The sequence below is a fragment of the Antechinus flavipes genome, chromosome 1, assembly GCF_016432865.1.
Source record: "Antechinus flavipes isolate AdamAnt ecotype Samford, QLD, Australia chromosome 1, AdamAnt_v2, whole genome shotgun sequence".
In the NCBI taxonomy this organism is placed as follows: domain Eukaryota; kingdom Metazoa; phylum Chordata; class Mammalia; order Dasyuromorphia; family Dasyuridae; genus Antechinus; species Antechinus flavipes.
This window is the reverse complement of record NC_067398.1, coordinates 702,727,044-702,746,476: the sequence shown is the minus strand read 5'-3', so window position 1 is coordinate 702,746,476 and position 19,433 is coordinate 702,727,044. Positions and strand designations below refer to the sequence as shown.

The window sequence follows — 19,433 nt, the reverse complement described above, 5'->3', positions numbered from 1 at the left end:
AGAGAGCGACGTGAGCCGAGCTGAGCCAACCGTGGAGCCAACTGTGGCAATGGCAGTCCCAAAAGTCTCTCCTCCCCTTCCTTTTCCACTCCCCTGCCTCCACCCACCAAAATCGTCATTTCCTGTACAACACATCAGGACTTGCACAAAGAGTGGGTGGGGGCCATTCTTTCTCCAAGCTTACATATTAATAAAGTATGGTCCAATTACTATTTAGCCTCATGTGCTTGGGACCTCAGTGCATCAACTCAAGCCTCAGCCCATTACAGGACAAGTCACTTTTGCCTCTTTAGAAAAAAAGTAAAATCACAGTCAGAAGAGACCCGAGAGTCTACTTAATCTGCCCTACATCTGGATCCCATCCCCAACAAGCGGCCAGTCAGCACTCACTAGCTGGTTTGCAGGAAGGGGAGGCAGCCCACTTTCCTTTTGGGGACCCCAGGTGTCAGGATGCTGTGCAGCCTAACCTGCCTCTTGGCTGCATCCGCTCCATCTGGTTTGGCTCTGGTTGCAGATAGAACAAGTGTACTCCTCCATAGTACCCCCTCAACTCCAGTTCAGTTCAGTGGATGTCCATTAAGTGCGTGCTTGGGCCCTGGGAGCAGAGATAAAATAAGATGCTCTGTTGCCCTCAGGAAGTTTGTAACTTAGACCACGATGTGACCCTCAGAGCAGCCGCACAGGGGAGATTCAGAAAGATGAGGGCGCCAATGGCTGAGATCAGGAAAGACATCCCAGCAGGTGGCCACAATGGGGAGCCCTGGCAGGACTCTTAAGAGGTAGAGGTAAGAGGCCCAGGTAGTCTGGGCTCCAACAGGGATCGGGAAACAGCCAGGAGGCCAGACCACAAAGTGCATGAAAGGGAGAGATATGGAATAGGTCTGTAAAGGAAAGGGGGAACCAGAGTGGAGTGGTCTAGCTTTCTAGGCTATGTATTTTATCCTAGTGGTAAGAGAGAGCCACAGAAACTTTGGGAGTGAGTGGTGTGAATTATTCTTCCATGCTGTGGTTCCCTTTTGTGCTGATCGCTTTTTCATCATTTGCATCTCCACCCAACTCCAGCTCTTGTGCTCCAGCGGGCTGCAAGAATTTTCTCACTTTTCATCAGTCCTTAGTATTTATGTTTCTTCTAGATTCTATAATTCTGTTCTCCCCAATTCTTTTCTTTTCCAAGTTAACTATCTCCAGTTCTATTCAGAGTGTGGCCTGGCTGAACCCTACCCTGGTCACCCACTGGGTGCCCACCAGTCAGTCTCTTATTACACTGTGTTTTCCAAAATCAAATACAATATTACTGGTACAACCAGGCAGAGTAAGATAGAGCTATCACCATTTCAGAATTTTGTTAGAAAATCAAGTTCTAGCCTTGGGGACTTGTTGAAATTGCAGCCCATTGAAGTCCCAGATTTTTGCCCATTTAACCATGCCATTCCCAGTATTTTGGAAACTAATTTTTAAGCTAAGTATATCTATAGTTTATATTTATAGTTTTATATCTATATTTTTATTAAATTTAATCTTGTTGCATTTTGTCTGTCTTCCTAGCCAATTGAGACTTTTTGTATCCATCTATTGTGTTACCTTTCCTTCCCAGCTTTCTACCTTTGCTAATTTGAGGTTTGCCATCTGTGACTTCTTCTAAGGCTTTGATAAAAATGTCAAACCTCACAAGACCAAGCACAGATCTAGCCGCACTAGAGACTTCCATCCACATTGTCAGACAGCTATCAAGGCCCACTCTTTGAGTATGCTCGTTTCCTTAGCCTTACCAATAACATCAAGCCCTCATAGCTCCATCATACCCTCAAAATTAATATGGGAAGTTTGCCGAGATAAAAATAAATCATACCTTTAATGTTCCTCTTTCAGTCTAATTACCTCCCAACAAGGAAGCAAAGTCTTTCTGGCAACACATATTGTCAGTGAACTGTGCTTGTTTTTAATGATCACGCCTTTCTTTGAAAGATATTGACAAGTCATCCATTAGTCATTTAGAATTTGGTCAGGAATCAAAGGCAAGCTCACTGGCCTATAGTTTCCCAGGGTACCTTTTGTGAAATTTCTCCTCCATTTCTTCTGCTTCTCTCTTGTGCTCCATAGTCTCCACAGGTCACTGATAATGGTTCTGCCATTGCAGCCCCTTGCACTGTGGTTTGGCTGCCTCGCTATCAGCCCCCACCAGATATTCCCTTTGAGCTCATTCTGTCACCTTGAGGGTCCAGGTTTGGGCTCTGAAGCTTCAGATTTTAGGATTGTTTCCCTTGGCGAGGAAAGTGGAACAGTAAGAGTTGAGCGGTTCTCCCTCCTTCCCATCCCCATTATCATCCTCCTCTACTCTGATTAATGGTCTTGGGCAGTGATTTTCAGGTGGGGTCTCAGAAGGTTCTCAGTCTCATCCTGACTCCATGCCATGGGATCCAGAAGAGCTTCCTTAGTGCTGGCTTTGGGTGCCCCTCACCAGGCAGACATCAGCTGCCACTTCTCCTCTTCTTCCTCCGATTCTTTCTTCCTGAGGGTTCTGGCTTTTAATGCTGCGTGGGCATCCTTCTATGCCCAAGCAGCTGCTCCCTCCAAGGCCTCAAGCTCAGACCAGCTACTTAGCTCCTGGTGTCTTCCTGGTCTTTCTTCACTTTCCTTTTCAGTATCATGCTAAGATTTCCTTCTGTCTCTAATTTTTTTTTTCTTTTGTTTTTATCTTGAAGCCCCTTAAAAAAATATTTTACTGACTTTTAAAAATCATTATTACTTCTCTAAAACTCTTTTTCTCTTCCCATCCTCCCATCTCCCAGTCAATATTGCCTCTTGTGCAACAAAACAAACTTAAGTAAAACCAACACATTAGCCACCTGTGACAGCATTTCATTTTGCAGAGAGGAGGGAAAAGGTGTCTTGGGCTCAGTCTTTTGGAACCAAGATTGGTGATTCCATTGATCAGAGTCTAGGTGTCTTTCAGTACTGTTTTCCTTTATGTTATTATTATGTTGTCATTGTTTCATGTTACTGTTCCTTGGCCCTGCATTGTCCATATGTGCCCTTGTGAAGCTTGGCCCTGCATTGTTCATTGAATGTTTGTGAAGCTGTTCTTTCATTTTGTTTAAGAAATACTTCATTCAGTTCCCTAATTACCCGGAAAGGGTGGGTGCATTTCTAGAAACCTTTTACTTCCTCTTGAAGGATGGTAGGGGGTCAGCCTGCCCTAAGATAGTAGATAGGTTTTTATTTGACCACAACAAAAAGACTAATATCATACACTCTGTCTAAATCACAGCAAAGTTTCCTTTGCCAGAAGGCAGCTAACACCTGGTTCTTTGGTATTGATGGATCTTGTGACCAATTTTATAGGTAAATTACCATTTGACATCTTTGGGCAAGTTCCTGCTTTAGTTTTTATATCTGAAAGATTGATAAAATTAAAGCATACCTCAATATATTTTCCTGAAATGTCATGTCTTGAATCATACATTCACTATGTTAGGGGAGTTTAATATGATCATAGTAACTCCCATTTTTTCAAAATATAAAAAGCACCTTCCTTACAACAAATCCCTATTTTTTAGTTTTAGTTTTTATTTTAATAACTTAATTTTAATTGTCTTCATTTTACAAATAAGAAAACTGGATCGGGAAGGTTTAAATGACTATCCCTAGTCACATGGTGTCAGAGCCAGAATACAATTCCAGGTCACTTTTTTGTACTTCTGACTCTCAAAAAATTGTATTATAAATTATTAAAAATTTTTAATTCATTTTTACCTGGCCTTTGGAACATCTGTTATGTTCCCTGATTTGACTGCTCTGGGGAATTTTTGTAGGGTAACAGCGGTCAAGCTTTTATTTTGGTTCAGTAAGTTCCAAGTGCCATATTTGCCGAGGGGTGGCCCATCTGCTTTATGGAGACACTTGACTAAGAGGGAGGAGAAAAAACTTTCATCACCATTTCTCATACTATTTTGGAAATAGTTTTCCATTTTAAAGATTCATTTTCAGGATGTCTAAAAGAATGAGTGGATCACATGCTTCAAAGTATTTATGAAAAGATTTTTTACTGTTGAGATGCTGGGATTTTGCTGATAAGGGAAGAAATATATTTAGGATTTCCCTTTACAGAGGGATTTTTAACCAACCTCATTTGGATCCTGGGTCTCTTGGACAATCAGGTAAAACCTATGAATTATGTTCAGAATAATGTCCTGGAATTGCCAAAGAATCATCAAATAGTTTATCAAAAAAGTTTTTTTTTTTTTTTAAGTTCACAGAACCTCTGCTTTTGAAAAGCAATTTTGACATTTGACATGGGCACACATTCAGATGTCCAATAATGGAATATAATATGGAAAATTGTGAAGATGTTATTAGTCTAGATCTTAATTGAAAACAGAGATTATACTTCTATTTCTATCCTGGTTTCTCTTTAAAGTAAAAAGTGCTATCACAGACAAAGTTGTAGAGACCTGAAAACAAAAATCAGTTTATATGTCTTGGACCTAAAGAATATAGGATAATTAGTTATAAAAAGAAATCATTCTCTGCTTTCTATTTCTAATCACAGGGGATGAGAGAAGAGCCCCAGATCCCACATCATAGAAGGACACTGACCCCATTTACTTCTTTGCTTATTTCTCCCTGATCTGGGAAATAATAGCAAGAGGTGGAGTTGATTTGGCTAAGTGGATATGGATTCAGTGCAGTGAAATATTTCACAGAGTTCCTTTCAGAGTTGTTGCTGTGCTTTTTGTGATCTGCAGATTTCCATATCTGCATTTAGGGAGTTTTTTAAGGCAAAGGGTTTGCCTAAGGTGAGGCCCACATGCCAGCAGATAGCATGCATTATCCATAGAGCAGTGGCACAAAAAGCTCTGGCACAGCCCCGTACCAGCCTTTAGAGCTGCTCCTCCAATGCCCTTCTCATGTTCAGTCTCTATTTTTCATCCCCTTTTCTCAAAGAAGACCTCAGGCAGGCAGACGAATCTGAAAGCTGCGAAATTTGTAATTTATGCTTCCTTGCCTGACTGATTTAATATGTGCCATCCTGTAAATGTAAGAAATATAGCCACGGCTAATACTTATCTCTGCCCTTACCGTACCATGGAGTGTAAGAAGATCATGAATGAGGGCATAGCAACAATTAGCTAACTACACAAAATAGTAATGATTGCACAGTGATTTTCCTGAGACTTTTCTGCATGTACCAAATAGCACCTAAAACTTGGTGTGCTTAAAATGAAATAGCTGTGCCTCCCATTTGTTATGATAAGGTTACTAAGAAATGTCTTTAAATGAGTCTTTAAAAATAATTCAGGCCTACTTCTTTATGAACTTGGTTCCTTAGGAAAGCTTTGACCTGGAAATATTATGCCAAGAAAATTCTTTATTTCCTACGACAACAAAAGATCTTGAAGAATCTGAAGGCATTTCTTCAGCGGCCTGAGGACCATGAATCATTTCTAGAAGGTGTGTTTAAGGGGCTTCATAATTTCAAAGAATTTTACACCAGAATTGTTGCCAACTTTAAAATTTCACTACCAAAAAACTGGTCTCTGTTTGCCTGCCTGCTTTCTTCCTAATAGGCCTTTTAATGAGTGATTTCATTTTCTCCTCACCCATTTGGCCCCAGAGTAATGACGATACAAGGATAAGGCCCGAGCAGAAATTGTATGATCGTGTAAAAATGTTGCCCAGATGGCGTGTTAGTGAAGATAGACGACTGACACTGTGCTTCACGTGGAGCAGACGCTCAGAACCACAGTGCTTATTGAGTGCTCCCTGGGGATCCTGCTTTTGTGTTTTCACAGATATTTTCAGCTATTCTTTTACTTAAGTAAAAGTAAATCAGGCTGCTGCTTACTATCAGTCAGAAATATTATGCTGTGCCAGACCTGGAGGAAACCAAAGAGGCTGACCAAAGAACATGGACAAGTTGGCAGTGGATAATAGCACAGGTCATGATAATGAAAACAAGGACTTTCTTCCTCCTACGTTCCATCCATATAGTTGGGCTTCATTTTGTTTAAAGTAGTGTTCATTCTCATTTAGGTCAACAAATGTTTGTGAGCACCTGCTATGAGTGATACAGAGATGAAAAACAACACAGATCTTGCCCTCAAGTAGCTTACAGTCTACTGGGGGAATATGTACCCCCTCCCATACTGTTGTAATGGGGCAGAGGAAAGTGAGATTTAATGAAAATTTTGGATGTGCTTTTTTTATTTAACAAAAAGTTTTATTCTTCACCCTTACTGGTGATACGTATCCCCTCTTGTCACATGAAACACTGAGGGTTTTACTCCCATTCAAAAAGCCCACAGAAATTTATATGTTTCATTATATACCCAGTCAGTAGTTGAGCACCTACTACATGCCCAGCGTGCCCAGGTGCTTTGGAGACAAAAATATAAAACATGGTTCCTGACCCTAAGCAGTTTATATTTCTTTGTAGAGACAAAATGAATTCATATGAAATGACAACAATTTAAGAAACACATAAATCATTGTCCTGTTATATAGCACAAATTAAAAGAGCACGTGTAGGATAGAATCATGGAAAACTGATACTCCAGGAAGATCTGAAAGCTGAGCCTTGGTAAATGAATAAGATTTGGATAAGGAGAAGAGAAGGCCTTCCAAGAATCAGGGGTAATATAAGGATACTCCTGAAGGTGGGAATGCCCTAACCAGAGCATAAGGAGTTTGTTGGAGAATGGTAGGAAGTGTGGTTGGATGAATAAGAGGAGGCCAGACCTGAAGAGGCTTGAAATTCAAGCAGAGGAACTGGGTCTTGATTCAGTAAAAAGTGGAACCATTACAGTTTTCTGAGACTGTTGATGCCCTGATGTCCAATATTTAAGAGGCCATTTACATGGGAGCAGTGTGCAAGGTGGGCTGGAGGTAAGAGAGCCAGCCATTAAAGAGGTTGTTATTACAGTCTAGATGTGGTATGATGACAGTCTAAACTAGGGTGAGAATGGGGGAATGGGGAGAAATGGAATGGTTTTATAGACCTTTCAAAGGAGAAACCAACAAAATTGACTGGAAAGTACTAAATACTTTGTTAAATGGAAGAATCAATCCTAATTTAGGGCCTGGGTAAGTTCAAGAATGGTGATCCCTTTCACAGAAAATTGAGATCTTGAGATCATGCAATCGCAACTTTCATTTGGGAACTTGAATCACAGAAAAGGGTCATGACTCATGCAGGAGCAGATGTAGACATGGAGCCCACGTGCTTGGATCATAGCTCTTTTCTTAGTACACCATATTTCTAGAGGGAACTGGCTTGATGACAGTGAACTTTGAGTAACAGCAAACTTATTAGAGAAATATCTTCTAACCAGAAATCTCTATCTAATCCCATATGGTTGAAGACTTCACTGGGCAGTTCATTCTTGTTTCAGTCTTTGTGTACAAATGTTTGGCACATAGTACACACTTCATAAATGCTTATTGATTTGATTTTTATGTGAAAATTCTTCATCAATATTGGAAAAAGGTGTATCTCAAAATTTTTTAGCTTCTCTGCAGTAAAACACTGTGTTAATATTTCTCAGTTCATCAAGATGATGAACTATATTTTGCAAGAGAAGTAGCCAAGTGGATGACAGGTTTTACTTTAGTAACAATAAGCTGAGTCATGAATTATTTTTTATCACTTTTACCAACATTTGTCATCTTCAGAGAGAAACAGTTTGTAGGAATTTGTGTTATATTTCAGACATGGATTCACTAGTTCTTACAAGTTCCCATATTAATGTTTAAAAGGATTGTACATATTTATATCAGAATTGCTTGCTATCTTGAGGATGGGGGAGGGAAAAGAGAAAGGGAGAAGATTTTAGAATGCAAAGTCTTACAAAAATGAATGTTGAGAATTACATTGGTAAAACAAGATACTATTGGGCAAAAAAAAAAAAAAATTCCCAGATTAAATCCATTAGAAATAGGCTTCAATATTGGAAATATCTGTTGGGGAGATACAGAAAAGTGGTACATGCTTAATGGCATACAGCAACTTGCTTAGCACATAAGGAAATTAGAATAAAACTAGCTTTATGATCAAACTTCTGATTCGTCACTTCTGTATTCACTTTCAGGTGCTGTGTTAATTGACCAGTATTGCAATCCTCTTGCTGATATCTGCTTAAAAGATATCCAATCCCAAGTTGAGAGTATTACAGACCAAGTTCGCAAAGTCCTTCGTGGGAAAAACTGTCGCCACCCCAGCTTGGCCTTCAAGGCAGGTGTGGAATTGTTTTCTAGTTCCAGTTTTGCTTTATAAAAGAAAACCAAAGAGTTTATGGTTATTTTGGGAAACTGTAGAAAAAACTTCCTGAATTATCAAAATGTCTGAAGTTGTTTTTTATATCTACATGCATATTGGTTTAATAGTTAATCAGAAATCTTCTTTGGTAATAAATATGTGTATACACACATTTTTTTCTCTTCTTCAGGGTTCTGTGCCTACTGTTACTGTGTATGTATTAATTTTCTTATCGATTTGACCAGCTAATTCTAATAAACCAGCGGAAATCAGAGATAGAGATTTTATTACATTTTATTACACACCTAGCAGTTGTGTGTAATAACCAGCAGTTGATGGGAATGTTTGTCATTCACAGTTGAGTTTGTAGTATTTTTATACTACATGACACAAAGAAAAAAGATGGCTGCTCATTATGATACAGCTGGTTATACAAAGAAAAAAGTGCTTGCTTAGGAGACTATATATCATAAGCCACAGAAGATGGAGGAAGGGCTATATCCTTATTAGTATAGCTAGTTGCACTAAATCAAGCTGGATAAAGGAGGGAGGCATTCCAGAGACTGCTGAAGTCCTTTTTTTTTTTTTTTTTTTTTTTTTTTTTTTTTTTTTTTTAGCAATTTAAGTCTTTTTGTGCCAATTAGGGGAGCAAAAAAGATGCTGAAGGGAACCAGCTGCTGTAACTGGTCCAGTTCATGCAGGGGTCACAGCACATTGGAAAATACAGAACAAAAGAGAGTCAGTTGTCTTCTCCAAAAAATCTGCTTTCAGCAGTTGCTTGACCATTTCTAGCATTGATCAGACTCTCCGGTTTGTTCCCTTGTTAACTATGTATTTTGATCTTCTGTGTGTTTGTTAGGTGGGGCTATGATAACTGAAAGTGAGCTCCAGAGCCAGGTACTCGAGGCCATCAATTGTGTCCTGTATGATCAGCTCAAGTACCGAGGAAACCGAATGGATTATTACAATGCCCTGAATTTGTATATCCATCAGGTGAGGAAGCGTGTCCTGAACTGGCGAAAAGCATAACTCAAAAAGACTTGACCATCATTGCAGAGTCTTAAGAGAAGATATGTTTCTCACTTTTAAAAGCCTCATCAATGGGCCAAAACTCAGAAAACAGTTCCTTACCTTGTAGAGTAAATCATCTGTTCTAATAAGCCAGCATCAGAATGTTAAAGCTTTAAACCAAGAGGATTAAGCTCAGGTACTTTAAATGCACCACAAGGACAATATCCGCCATTACAGCCTTTTTGTAAATTCCTATTCATTGAATGACTTGATCTTATGTCTTTGTGACTTTTTTAAAAAATGAATTTTATTGCTGCCTTTTGTTTTTGCTGCACTGTCATTTCAGGATGTAAAATCTACTCATACAGTCCCTGGTCATCCAACAATATATACGCTATTCTGCACCAGTATTTTCCTCACCTCTCTACCAAAAGAAGGGGCAAGAGATGGGGGGAAGGAGAAAGAATGTTTTGTTCTCTTTTTGTTTGGGAGCAAAAACAATTATAAACAAGTATTTAGAGTTTAGTTCCTCTTTATGTTCCTTAAATTTACATTATTGTAATCATTATGCATTTTAATCTCTTGCTTCTGCTTGAGTTTCTTTGAATTCTTCTCATTCATCATTTCCTCTGGCACAATAATAATCCATTACATTTATAGCATAATTTGTTCATCCATTCCCCAATTGAAAGAAATCTATTTTGTTTCTAATTTATTGCTACATCAAAATGTGTTCCTATGAATATTTATCATATATAAGACTTTTCTGTCTTTGACTTTCTTAGAATAAATACCCAATAATAGGATTGCTGGATCAAATGGTAAAAAGAGGTCAGTGTTTGTCACACATGTTTACCAGAATTGTTACATCAATTCACAACTCCATTAAGTGTATATTAGTATGACCATTTCCCCAGACCCCCTCCACCACTAATTTCTGTTTTTATCTCTACTAGTTTGATGGATATGATGTGAAATCTCAGAGTTGTCTAGATTTGTATTTCTTTCTTATTAGTGATTTGGAGCATTTTTTTACTGTGGTTGATAGGTTGAATTAAAAAAAAAAAAAAGCTTGATATGCTCTGGCAGTTCATTCATTGGGAATGACTCCTAATTTTATATATTAGTGTCAGTTCCCTAAATATCTTCAATATCAGGTTTTTATTAGAAATTTGATCCAAAGATCTCCCCCCACCAAATAGTTTGTCTTTTCTAACTACATTAATTTTGTTTGTTCAAAATGTTTTGAATTTTATTTAATAAAAAATTAATCAGTTTTTCTTACATGACCACCCCTAACTTTTGTCATCTGAAGAATTTTTTCCCAACCATAAGGAAGGTACAAACTTCCTTCTTCCTTTAATTTTTATTTTTAATAATGTGAGCTTTTATATTTAGTTTGTAGGTTCATTCAGACTTTGCTGTGATAGATGGTGTAAGGTGCTAATGTAAACCTGATTTATGCCAAACTATTTTCCTCCTTTCTCATCTCAAATCTGTTGGATTCCATTATCATCTCTGTATAGAGAATTCTCGTCAAATAGCATTTGTTCTTCCTCCCAAGAGTTTATATTTTTGAGTTTATAGGACATAAGTCCTGGGTTAGAGTGTTCAGTTGCTACCTATCTGTTCCATCTGTTTTTGTGTGTTTATTGAGTAATTTTGATCATTATTATGTTATACTCTACTTTCAGATACATAATACTTTTCTTTCTTCACTCCTATTTTTATTCATTTTTTTCCCTTGAAATAATTCTTTTAAGAAAAAAAAACTTCCATTATTTTTTAAGTCTTAATTTTTTTTTTTTTAACATATTGAGCTCCATTAGCCTGTGTACTTAGTGTTGTTTTTTTTCTCTTTCAGGTTTTGGGCCGAAGAACAGGAATCCCAATTAGTCTCTCTGTGCTCTATTTAACAATTGCCAGACAGCTGGGAGTCCGACTGGAGCCAGTCAATTTCCCTAGTCACTTCTTGCTAAGATGGTGTCAAGGTATTGAAGGGTAAGTTACTTGAAAATCATGATTGTGCCTAAGGACTTGCTTCCATTACAAGATCTTTTCCATAACAACAGCAACAATAAAATAGCTTAATTTATATATTGCTTACTATGTGCTGGCACTGTGCTAAGTACTTTACAATCATTTTCTCATTTGACCCTCATAACAACCCTGGAAGGAGGATGCTGTTGTCCCATTTTATAGATGAGGAAAGTAATACAGGCAATGACTTTCCCAGGACCACATGGCTTGTAGCTGCCTGAGGCCAGATTGGAACTGATTCCAGGCCCAGCTCTCTAGCCACTATACCACCCTGCTGTGACTAGTAGGACGTCTCACTTTATGTGTGGGCCAAAACATGCTTAGAGTGCCAGGGTTAGTATTTCTGTGACTTTTATCGCCTCATGTGTTCTTTCTCTTCTTTCTTCTCTTCCTCCTCCCTCTGTCCATGTGGAGAATCATATCCTTACATGTGATTTTGATCACTTATACTGGGATTTGGGGGCTAGATTTTTTCCCCCCTATTTATCTGTTTCTCCTGTCATTTTTTTCAAAAAGCCTGGGACAATTAACTCTTTTGTCCCAAGTAGTTTTCATTCATGATTTCTTGAAATATAGCTCTGGTAAACCAAGCTTTGATAAAGTCCATTGGAATTCAAAAAGAACTACTTGATTGTGCCCTTAAACCCAAATCACTCTGACTGTCACTGATTGGCCAATAATAGGTCCCAAAGTGTAGCTTGCTTTTGTTTTGGTTTTAATGGCTCTGAGTGAATGTGAATAACAGTTGTTTCTGTTTTGGACAGAAATTTGGACATAAAGTAAGGCTTTGGGGGCCTTCCCTCCTAGATTAATTTTTTTTTTTTTAACTAGATAAAAAGAGGAGATTCTTTGTCTCATTTCTTACCTACCTTTAATCACTGAATGGCCATTGCTTCAGACAAAGACCTGAGCTTAGAAAGGCCAAGGTCTCCTCCTGCATCCAGGCCTTCTCCAGTGCTCCTGTTCTGTGGCCACTGGACCTCGAGGGCTCTGGAGAAGAAAGGGAGACCGGGACTCTGGCAAGCCCTGCCTCACTTCAGTCCAATTCACTTGCAAGTCAAAACATCACCCTCCTGACATTAGTAGTCCTCTTGAAGACCAAAGAGTGAACAATAGCAGCATCTTTAGTTCCAAAGCAAAATTGGCACAAGTTGTTTGTTTTTTAATTAAATTGTACTTTCAGTTTTCCCTGAATGCTGCATCCCCTCACCAGGGTCATCTTAGCCAGTCTCCTAATTCCCATCCATCCTGTCCTCCTAACTGTGCAGGCTGGGAAACTGAGGCTCCTTTGAGCCATGGTTTCCATCCCGTTTCTCCTTCTCCTGCTCTTGCCTTATCTTGAGGAGCTAGCCACTCTCCCTCTTCTCTTCGATACTCTTTCCTCTCGAAGATTTTACAACACTCTTCTCTCCTGGCTCTCCTCCTTCCTTCCTGTCTCTGCTTTGCAGTTTTCCTTTGCTGGATCTTCACCCTGTTCTTGACCGCTAACCAGCCGTATCCTGAAAGGCTTCATCCTGGGTCCTTTTTACTCTTTCTCTCAATGACCTCATCCAGCTCTGTTGGATTCCATTATCCTCTCTGTACAGAGAATCCTCAGATCTGTTTGTCCAGCTCTAACTTTTGGCCTGGCCTCCAGTTTTACATCTTCAACTTAATATTAAACAACTCACACTGGGAACTCTCACTATGTCCAAAACTAAACTCATTATCTTTCCCCCCAAACTCTCTTCTTTTCCCACTTTCCCCATGACAGTTGAGGACACTGCCATCCTTGGCTAAATGGGCTTGGCTAAATTGAAAGAACTCCTTGCGTAGCTTGAGTGAAGTGAGAGGGCTTCTTATCGTCCAGAGGTCGCTCCAAACTCGAGGATCATTGGCAGCTGGGTAACTTTCCCTGCTGTTCTTGAATGTCAAGTCATTATAGTCTGAGATTTCTGCAGAGGGGAAATACCGTGTCACCAGTGAAAATAGGGCTTGTGGCCTCAGGGATTTGGGAAGCTTGTTTAAAAATGTTAAATATCCAAATGTACAGTTCCAACCTGAGTTTGGGCTCTCTGGGCTTTTTTACTAGGAGCCAAGATATTTTTGACTACATTTACATAGACGCCTTTGGGAGAGGAAAGCAGCTGACGGTGAAAGAATGTGAATATCTGATTGGCCACCATGTGACAGAAGAGTTCTATGGAGTTGTTAGTTCTAAGAAGGTACTGCAGCGAATGGTGGGAAATCTCTTAAGCCTAGGAAAGCGGTGAGTTCTGGTTTTCTGATGTGAGTCTGCCTAATGTGGATCTTCTCATGATTCCCGGAGGCTGTTTTTCCGCCCTGTAGAAACCCTAATCCTAGGACATAGCTCACCTGTCCCACCCCACTGGGACCTAAAGAAGCAAGACTCTTTTGTTATAGTATCCAGGCTAGCTTTCTCGAGGATCTCTCTGGAGTCTGGAGTCTAAGCTCGAGTTTGAGCACACTCTCACTTGAGTCTCTCTCGAGCCTGCTTATTTCAAGTCCTCAGCCCTTATATACCTTAGTACAATCACTGAGCAAGTGTCAACTGTAGAACCATTACATCACCATACTGAGTACTAAGTATATGTAAACTAGAGAACCATTATCTCATCAATCACATTGAGTAAACACCCTGTTGTAAGTATCCTTGTTTCAAATATATTTCAAAAATGTCCGGCCCTCTACATCTTGTGGCTTTTTATAGATGGAGAAAAACACAAATGGGCCTTAAGGTCACCATTTCTTCCCCCCCTACAGGTCTGCCATGAGATGCCTTCCCTCTGTACACTTAGGAGAGCTAAAAAAAACAATCTGCTTAGAGTTAATATAAAAGTTACAAGTAGGAGCATGTAAAGTATGGGGGGATGCTAGATGCCCAACCTACTCTGGAAGCCTGATGGGTTCTTTTACATCATTGCCCAGTCATCTTTGAATTGACATGTAAATGTTTCCATGTGTCTTCATATTACTATATCTCAGCATTTATAAAAAAAATACCCCTTAACCAATAATTTGCCCAAACACGGGCTACGTGTCCAACAGCAAGTCCCAAATGTTTCCACATTTAGAATGTAATTCTAGTGTAAACGATGCTCAAAGCTTTGTGCTTGAATTACAAAGACAAAGAGTGGGATGTTCTGTGCTCTCAAGGAGCTTACATTCAATCCAAGGGAGTCATAGCATCTATAGACATGGGTCGGGTACAAGGAAAATCCAGGTCAGAGAGAGTGTGAACCACTTAGATGGATCCCAGAGAGCACCAAAATAGGTAGCACTTGATCTGATCCTTGAATGACAAGGGTTTTAGGTGATGGAGGTGAGGAGGAGAGGCCTTTTCATAGAGACTAAATGTACAAATATTGGATCCTCCAGCCCAGGTGCTCTTAACCTGGAATCCATGAACTTGTTTTGGGTTTCTTTTTTAAAGAGTATTTGGATAACTGCATTTCCACATCATTAGTTTCCTTTATACTTTATTTTATGCATTACAAATCTGATTCTGAGCAGGCTTCCCTAAACTGACTGCTCAAAGGATCCTTAATCCCTTCACAGAAGGTGATGCAGCTCTGCTCTGAGTACTGGGGAACCACTGAAGGATTTTGAGAGATGGAGTGACATGGTTAGAGCTGGGCATCTTAGGAACACAATTACTAGTGATAGCTTCATAGAAGGAAGGATGGAGGTAGGAGACTAATTAGAAGATGAGAGTCTGCTGACTCCATCAAAAGTATGTCAGAATCACCTCACGTAATTCAAAGGGGAAGTGGACATTTTGCTTTTGAAAGAAGCTTCCTTATAAGGAGTTTTGCCCAAAGAGAGAAAATTGGAAAATGTGCTGCTCTTTAATAATGGTTCTCTTCTATTGGCCATAATTGTTGTTAGCCCTAAACAGGCATGAGTTGTCCCTTTTCAGTTTCCTCTTCCTTTCAATGCCTACTGTAGGTCTAGAGCACTTGCTAAGCCCCAGGAGTCTCATAGCCTTGCATGACACACACATCACAAACATTGGGTTTCTCCCCGACCACAAATGAGGTGCCAGGTTTGTTTGCTTTGTAGCTTCCCCCTATCTAAAGTAGGGAATCATTTGTTGGACAAATCCTCCGAAAAGGACCATTAGAACTAAAGTTTAAAAAAAAATATATATATACATATATATATTTGTGTGTGCGTATATATATATATATATATATACACTCCTATTCAATACAAAAGGAAATATATTCTAGAGTTTATCATATGTAGACACATTAGAAATGAAATAGATTCAATTTTATAAAGAAAACTTTAACATTTGTAACATTTAAAAAGTTTGAGACATAATTTAATACTTATTTATGCATATATGTGGGTAATTTAATCATTTTATTAATAACGAATGCCTTAGAAAATGGAAACATTGACTTTATTTTCTAACACCAGACAAATGGCAAGAAAGAGAATGCAAAGATTAAAAGATAATTTTTTGGTGTGTCTTTTTCTCTTACTGGTAGGGAAAGCACGGATCAGTCTTACCAGCTTTTAAGAGACTCCTTGGATCTGTATCTGGCCATGTATCCAGACCACGTACAGCATCTTTTGCTCCAGGCCAGGCTCTACTTCCATTTGGGAATTTGGCCAGAAAAGGTAAAAGGCTCTAATGGTCTGTAGGAAGATGGGGTTAAGGGAAGGGTGCCAGCAGCCATTTTTGTGAAGTAGCCAACGAGGTGAGCTAGAGCAGAAATGTCAGCATCTCTGCACTGGAGTGAGGAGCCTTATTGAGAACATAAGGAAGGGACATACATATTCTTTATTTAGTATCTTATTGTAATATCAGCATTTGTAACAGATACCACTTAACTAATTATTGATCCAAATACTGGCTAAACGTCCAAAAGGCATTCCTAAATTTTCATCTTTTATATCTTAATCTAATGTCCCCAACTTTTGTTTGCCATGTATACTCCTTAGCTATACCCCTATTCAATACAAAAAATATATATATATTCTAGAATTTATCATGTGTAGACACATTAGAAATGAAATAGATTCAGTTTTATAAAGAAAACTTTAACATTTGTAACATTTAGAAAGTTTAAGATATATAATTTAATACTTATATATACATATATATGAGTAATTTAATCATTTTATTAATAATGCAGCATTTAAATTAAAGGATGGTCACTTAGACCAAAGATAATCATGGTGGCAGACTCATAGTATATAAACCCATTGGAAGAGAGGTGTTCCCAAGGATGGCAATCCACTCTGATTAGTTATAACAATTAATGAGAGAATGAATATTATAGTGATAGTCTGGACTGTCTTACAATGAGGTTTGGGAGGGATATCACGTCAGAAATATTCCTACACCCAGAACACGGACATCCATGGGCATCTATTCAAAGAATTTATCCCCACCCAAAACTGAGTAGAACACAATGGCTTCCCTACTTGCTTGAAGTCTAAACAACAAAATTTGTCCAATAATCATCAGTACCGTCCTTCAAGAGACTGAACTTTTGAAATCAGAACTTTAGAAAAAAGGAGAACTCTGGATCTCCCAAATCATTGGTTATTAATAATTATTTCTCTCATATTTTCCATATTATAAACTTGTTGTAGACTTTTGGCTCTAGTTTTTCCTCAACCAACAGCCTTATTCTGGATATAATTTTTAAGAGACCTCTGCAGGATATGCATTTGTTTCTTGCTTTGGATTTGACTGAGAACTGAACTAAGAATCCTGATGCACAGAGATAAGTTGTCAGTGTGCTCAGTAGGAATGGGATATACACTAGGCTCCCCACATTTTGGCATGAATCGATTGGATGTCAGTTGGGGGAATCTTCCTTTCACTTTGTCGTTCAGTAGTTTTTCCTTGCTTAGTATGAAAAGGGCTTTGGTACCCAAACTTCATTGGTTTGATTTTGGTCACCAAAATTAGGGAGATGAGTTGGAGCGTAATCATTGGGGTGAAGGGGATAAGGCTTGCGGAAGGGGGCGGAAAATGGTCACTGAGGGGATAGAGAGGAAGGGGAAAGAGCAGAAACTGCTCTGAAGAAGATAGAGCAGCATTGTGTGGTGGGTGATGGGAGTCTGAGAGGGAAGATGCTGAGGTTCTACATGTTGATAAGTTTTGTGTAATTGACTGTTTCTAAGCTCGGAAACAGCTGAAAGAAAGGTGGCACACTAACAAGAATAAGGAGGTTGGGGAGGGGAGCCAGATGGCAGCAGGGCAGTGTGTTCCCTTTGGGATTTCCTGCCCTTAGGGGATTGTATGGAGGAGATGCAGGAACAGGGAGCAATGGCCTTCCTTGGAGGAGGGGCTACCCTTTGGAAATCTCTCAACCGATTCTAGATGGTCACTTCCCAGGAGGATTGTAAGGGCATTCTGGGTCAGAGATGGTTTAGATGGGGAGCGTCTGGACTCTGAGGCAGTGGGGGGGGGGGGTGAAGGTGAGCAGGGAGATGGGTACACACAGTGGAAGGGCTCCCCCTCAGTTAGGATGGAGTCCCAGGGGAGCACTCACCCTGGCCAGAGGAAAAGAATCGCTCACATTGCTATCACACCTTAATGGCCTCTCATTTGAGCCTCATAACAACCTGTGAGGTAGATGCTTATTTTCCCCATTTTATAGATGAGAAACAGGGCAGACATAGGTGAAATCACTTGTCCAGGGCCCACAGTTAGCCCACAGTTCCAAAATAGAACCCAACCTTAGGATGAGGAGACCTCTGGAAATCAAGAATTTGATTTCTTGCTCCCTCTGACAACAGACTTTTCTGGGTCTCCTTCCGCCAGCCAAAGAATGCAGTGGGCAGAGCTGGACACGGGATGACCTGAGTTCAAATCCAGCTTCTGAAACCGGCCACTATGGAAAACCTAGCTCAGACATGCCTTCGGAAGGCCTGGTCACCTTTCCTGCATTTTACGCTGTAATTCTCCCCAGCTCCCTCTATTCTTAGAGCCTAACAACGAGCCTCGGTGACTAACAGCACCTCGCTCACAGAGGAAAAGCATTTCAAAGTTCATTTCTTTTAGAAGTCTTAGTTTCAGTCACATCACATTTTAAGCAAGCTGGGCCTCCTCATCTAACACGGGAACATGATGTCCGGGGAAAACCCGGCCAGTATTCTAAATGACGGAGATGACCTTTTCCCCTCGCTCTCTTAGAATTTCTATAGCGAGAACTGTCAGAATCGCGCTTAACTCTAGCGGGTTTTCCGGACTGGTGTGTGTCTGGTGGTTCTTGCAAATACAGTGTCCAGAGCGCTGTCCCCGAAGCCTTTCGGTGGCTCCTTCAGCGGCCCCTGCACCTTGTTGGAGCCAGCATCCGGGGTAGCTGTGCTACCTCCCAGCTCCTCTGTGTGCTGGGAAAAAAGACGGTTTATAACTAGACGTCGGCATAATCTGTGAGCTGCGGGACAGTGGAGATCAAAGCTTGGATTTTACAGATGGGGAAACTGAGCCCAGAGAGGTCCTCCGTGCCACCACTGCCGCGCTGGTTAGTTGCCAGCAGACTAAGTCCGGATCAGGGTTCTCTGCACACAATGAATGGATTTGATTTCAAAACCACCTCAGGTCCTGGAGAATCTGGTGGCTCCATTTACAAGCCTCCTGGCCCACACTAGGGGGCGCTAAGAGCGCCATAGCCTCAGGAATTCAAACCCAGCCTCAGACACTTCTTAGCTGGATGAGCCTGGGAAGGTCGCTTCCCCTCCCCCCACCCCCCATTATGTGCCTCAGTCCGCTCATCTGCCAAACGAGCTGGAGAAGGAAATGGCAGAGCGGCTTTGCCAAGAAAACCCCAATGGGGTCAGGGAGAGTCAGTGCATTTAAAGGAAAAACATAATATAGAGGCGCAGCTTGCGTGGGACCAGGGGAGTCTGGAATTTCGGGCACTTGACCCGTCCTGGCGCGCTGGGGCTCCTGCCCTAGTGCGCATGCGGTGCTGTGTTCCCGCCCTCGGGCAGTGTTCCCGCCCTCGTTGTGCGCATGTGGTGCCGTGTTCCCGCCCTCGGGCAGTGTTCTTGTTGTGCCCTCCGTGCGCACACGGTGCTGTGTTCCCACCCTCGGGCAGTATTCCCGGCTCATTTTGCGCATGTGATGCCGAGTTCCCGCCCTCGGTCAGTGTTCCCG

General features: G+C 40.5%; 1 protein-coding gene across 1 annotated transcript in view; it reads left to right on the top strand.

The window, feature by feature from the left end:
* Nucleotides 1–19,433, top strand: part of FBXO21 (F-box protein 21) — a 39,185-nt gene that overhangs the window by 9,293 nt on the left and 10,459 nt on the right. The window contains exons 4-9 of the mRNA XM_051976101.1: nucleotides 5,330–5,451; nucleotides 8,088–8,234; nucleotides 9,114–9,247; nucleotides 11,130–11,266; nucleotides 13,377–13,553; nucleotides 15,802–15,934. Of these exons, the coding sequence (XP_051832061.1) occupies nucleotides 5,330–5,451; nucleotides 8,088–8,234; nucleotides 9,114–9,247; nucleotides 11,130–11,266; nucleotides 13,377–13,553; nucleotides 15,802–15,934 (850 nt within the window). The remainder of the gene's footprint in view (nucleotides 1–5,329; nucleotides 5,452–8,087; nucleotides 8,235–9,113; nucleotides 9,248–11,129; nucleotides 11,267–13,376; nucleotides 13,554–15,801; nucleotides 15,935–19,433) is intronic.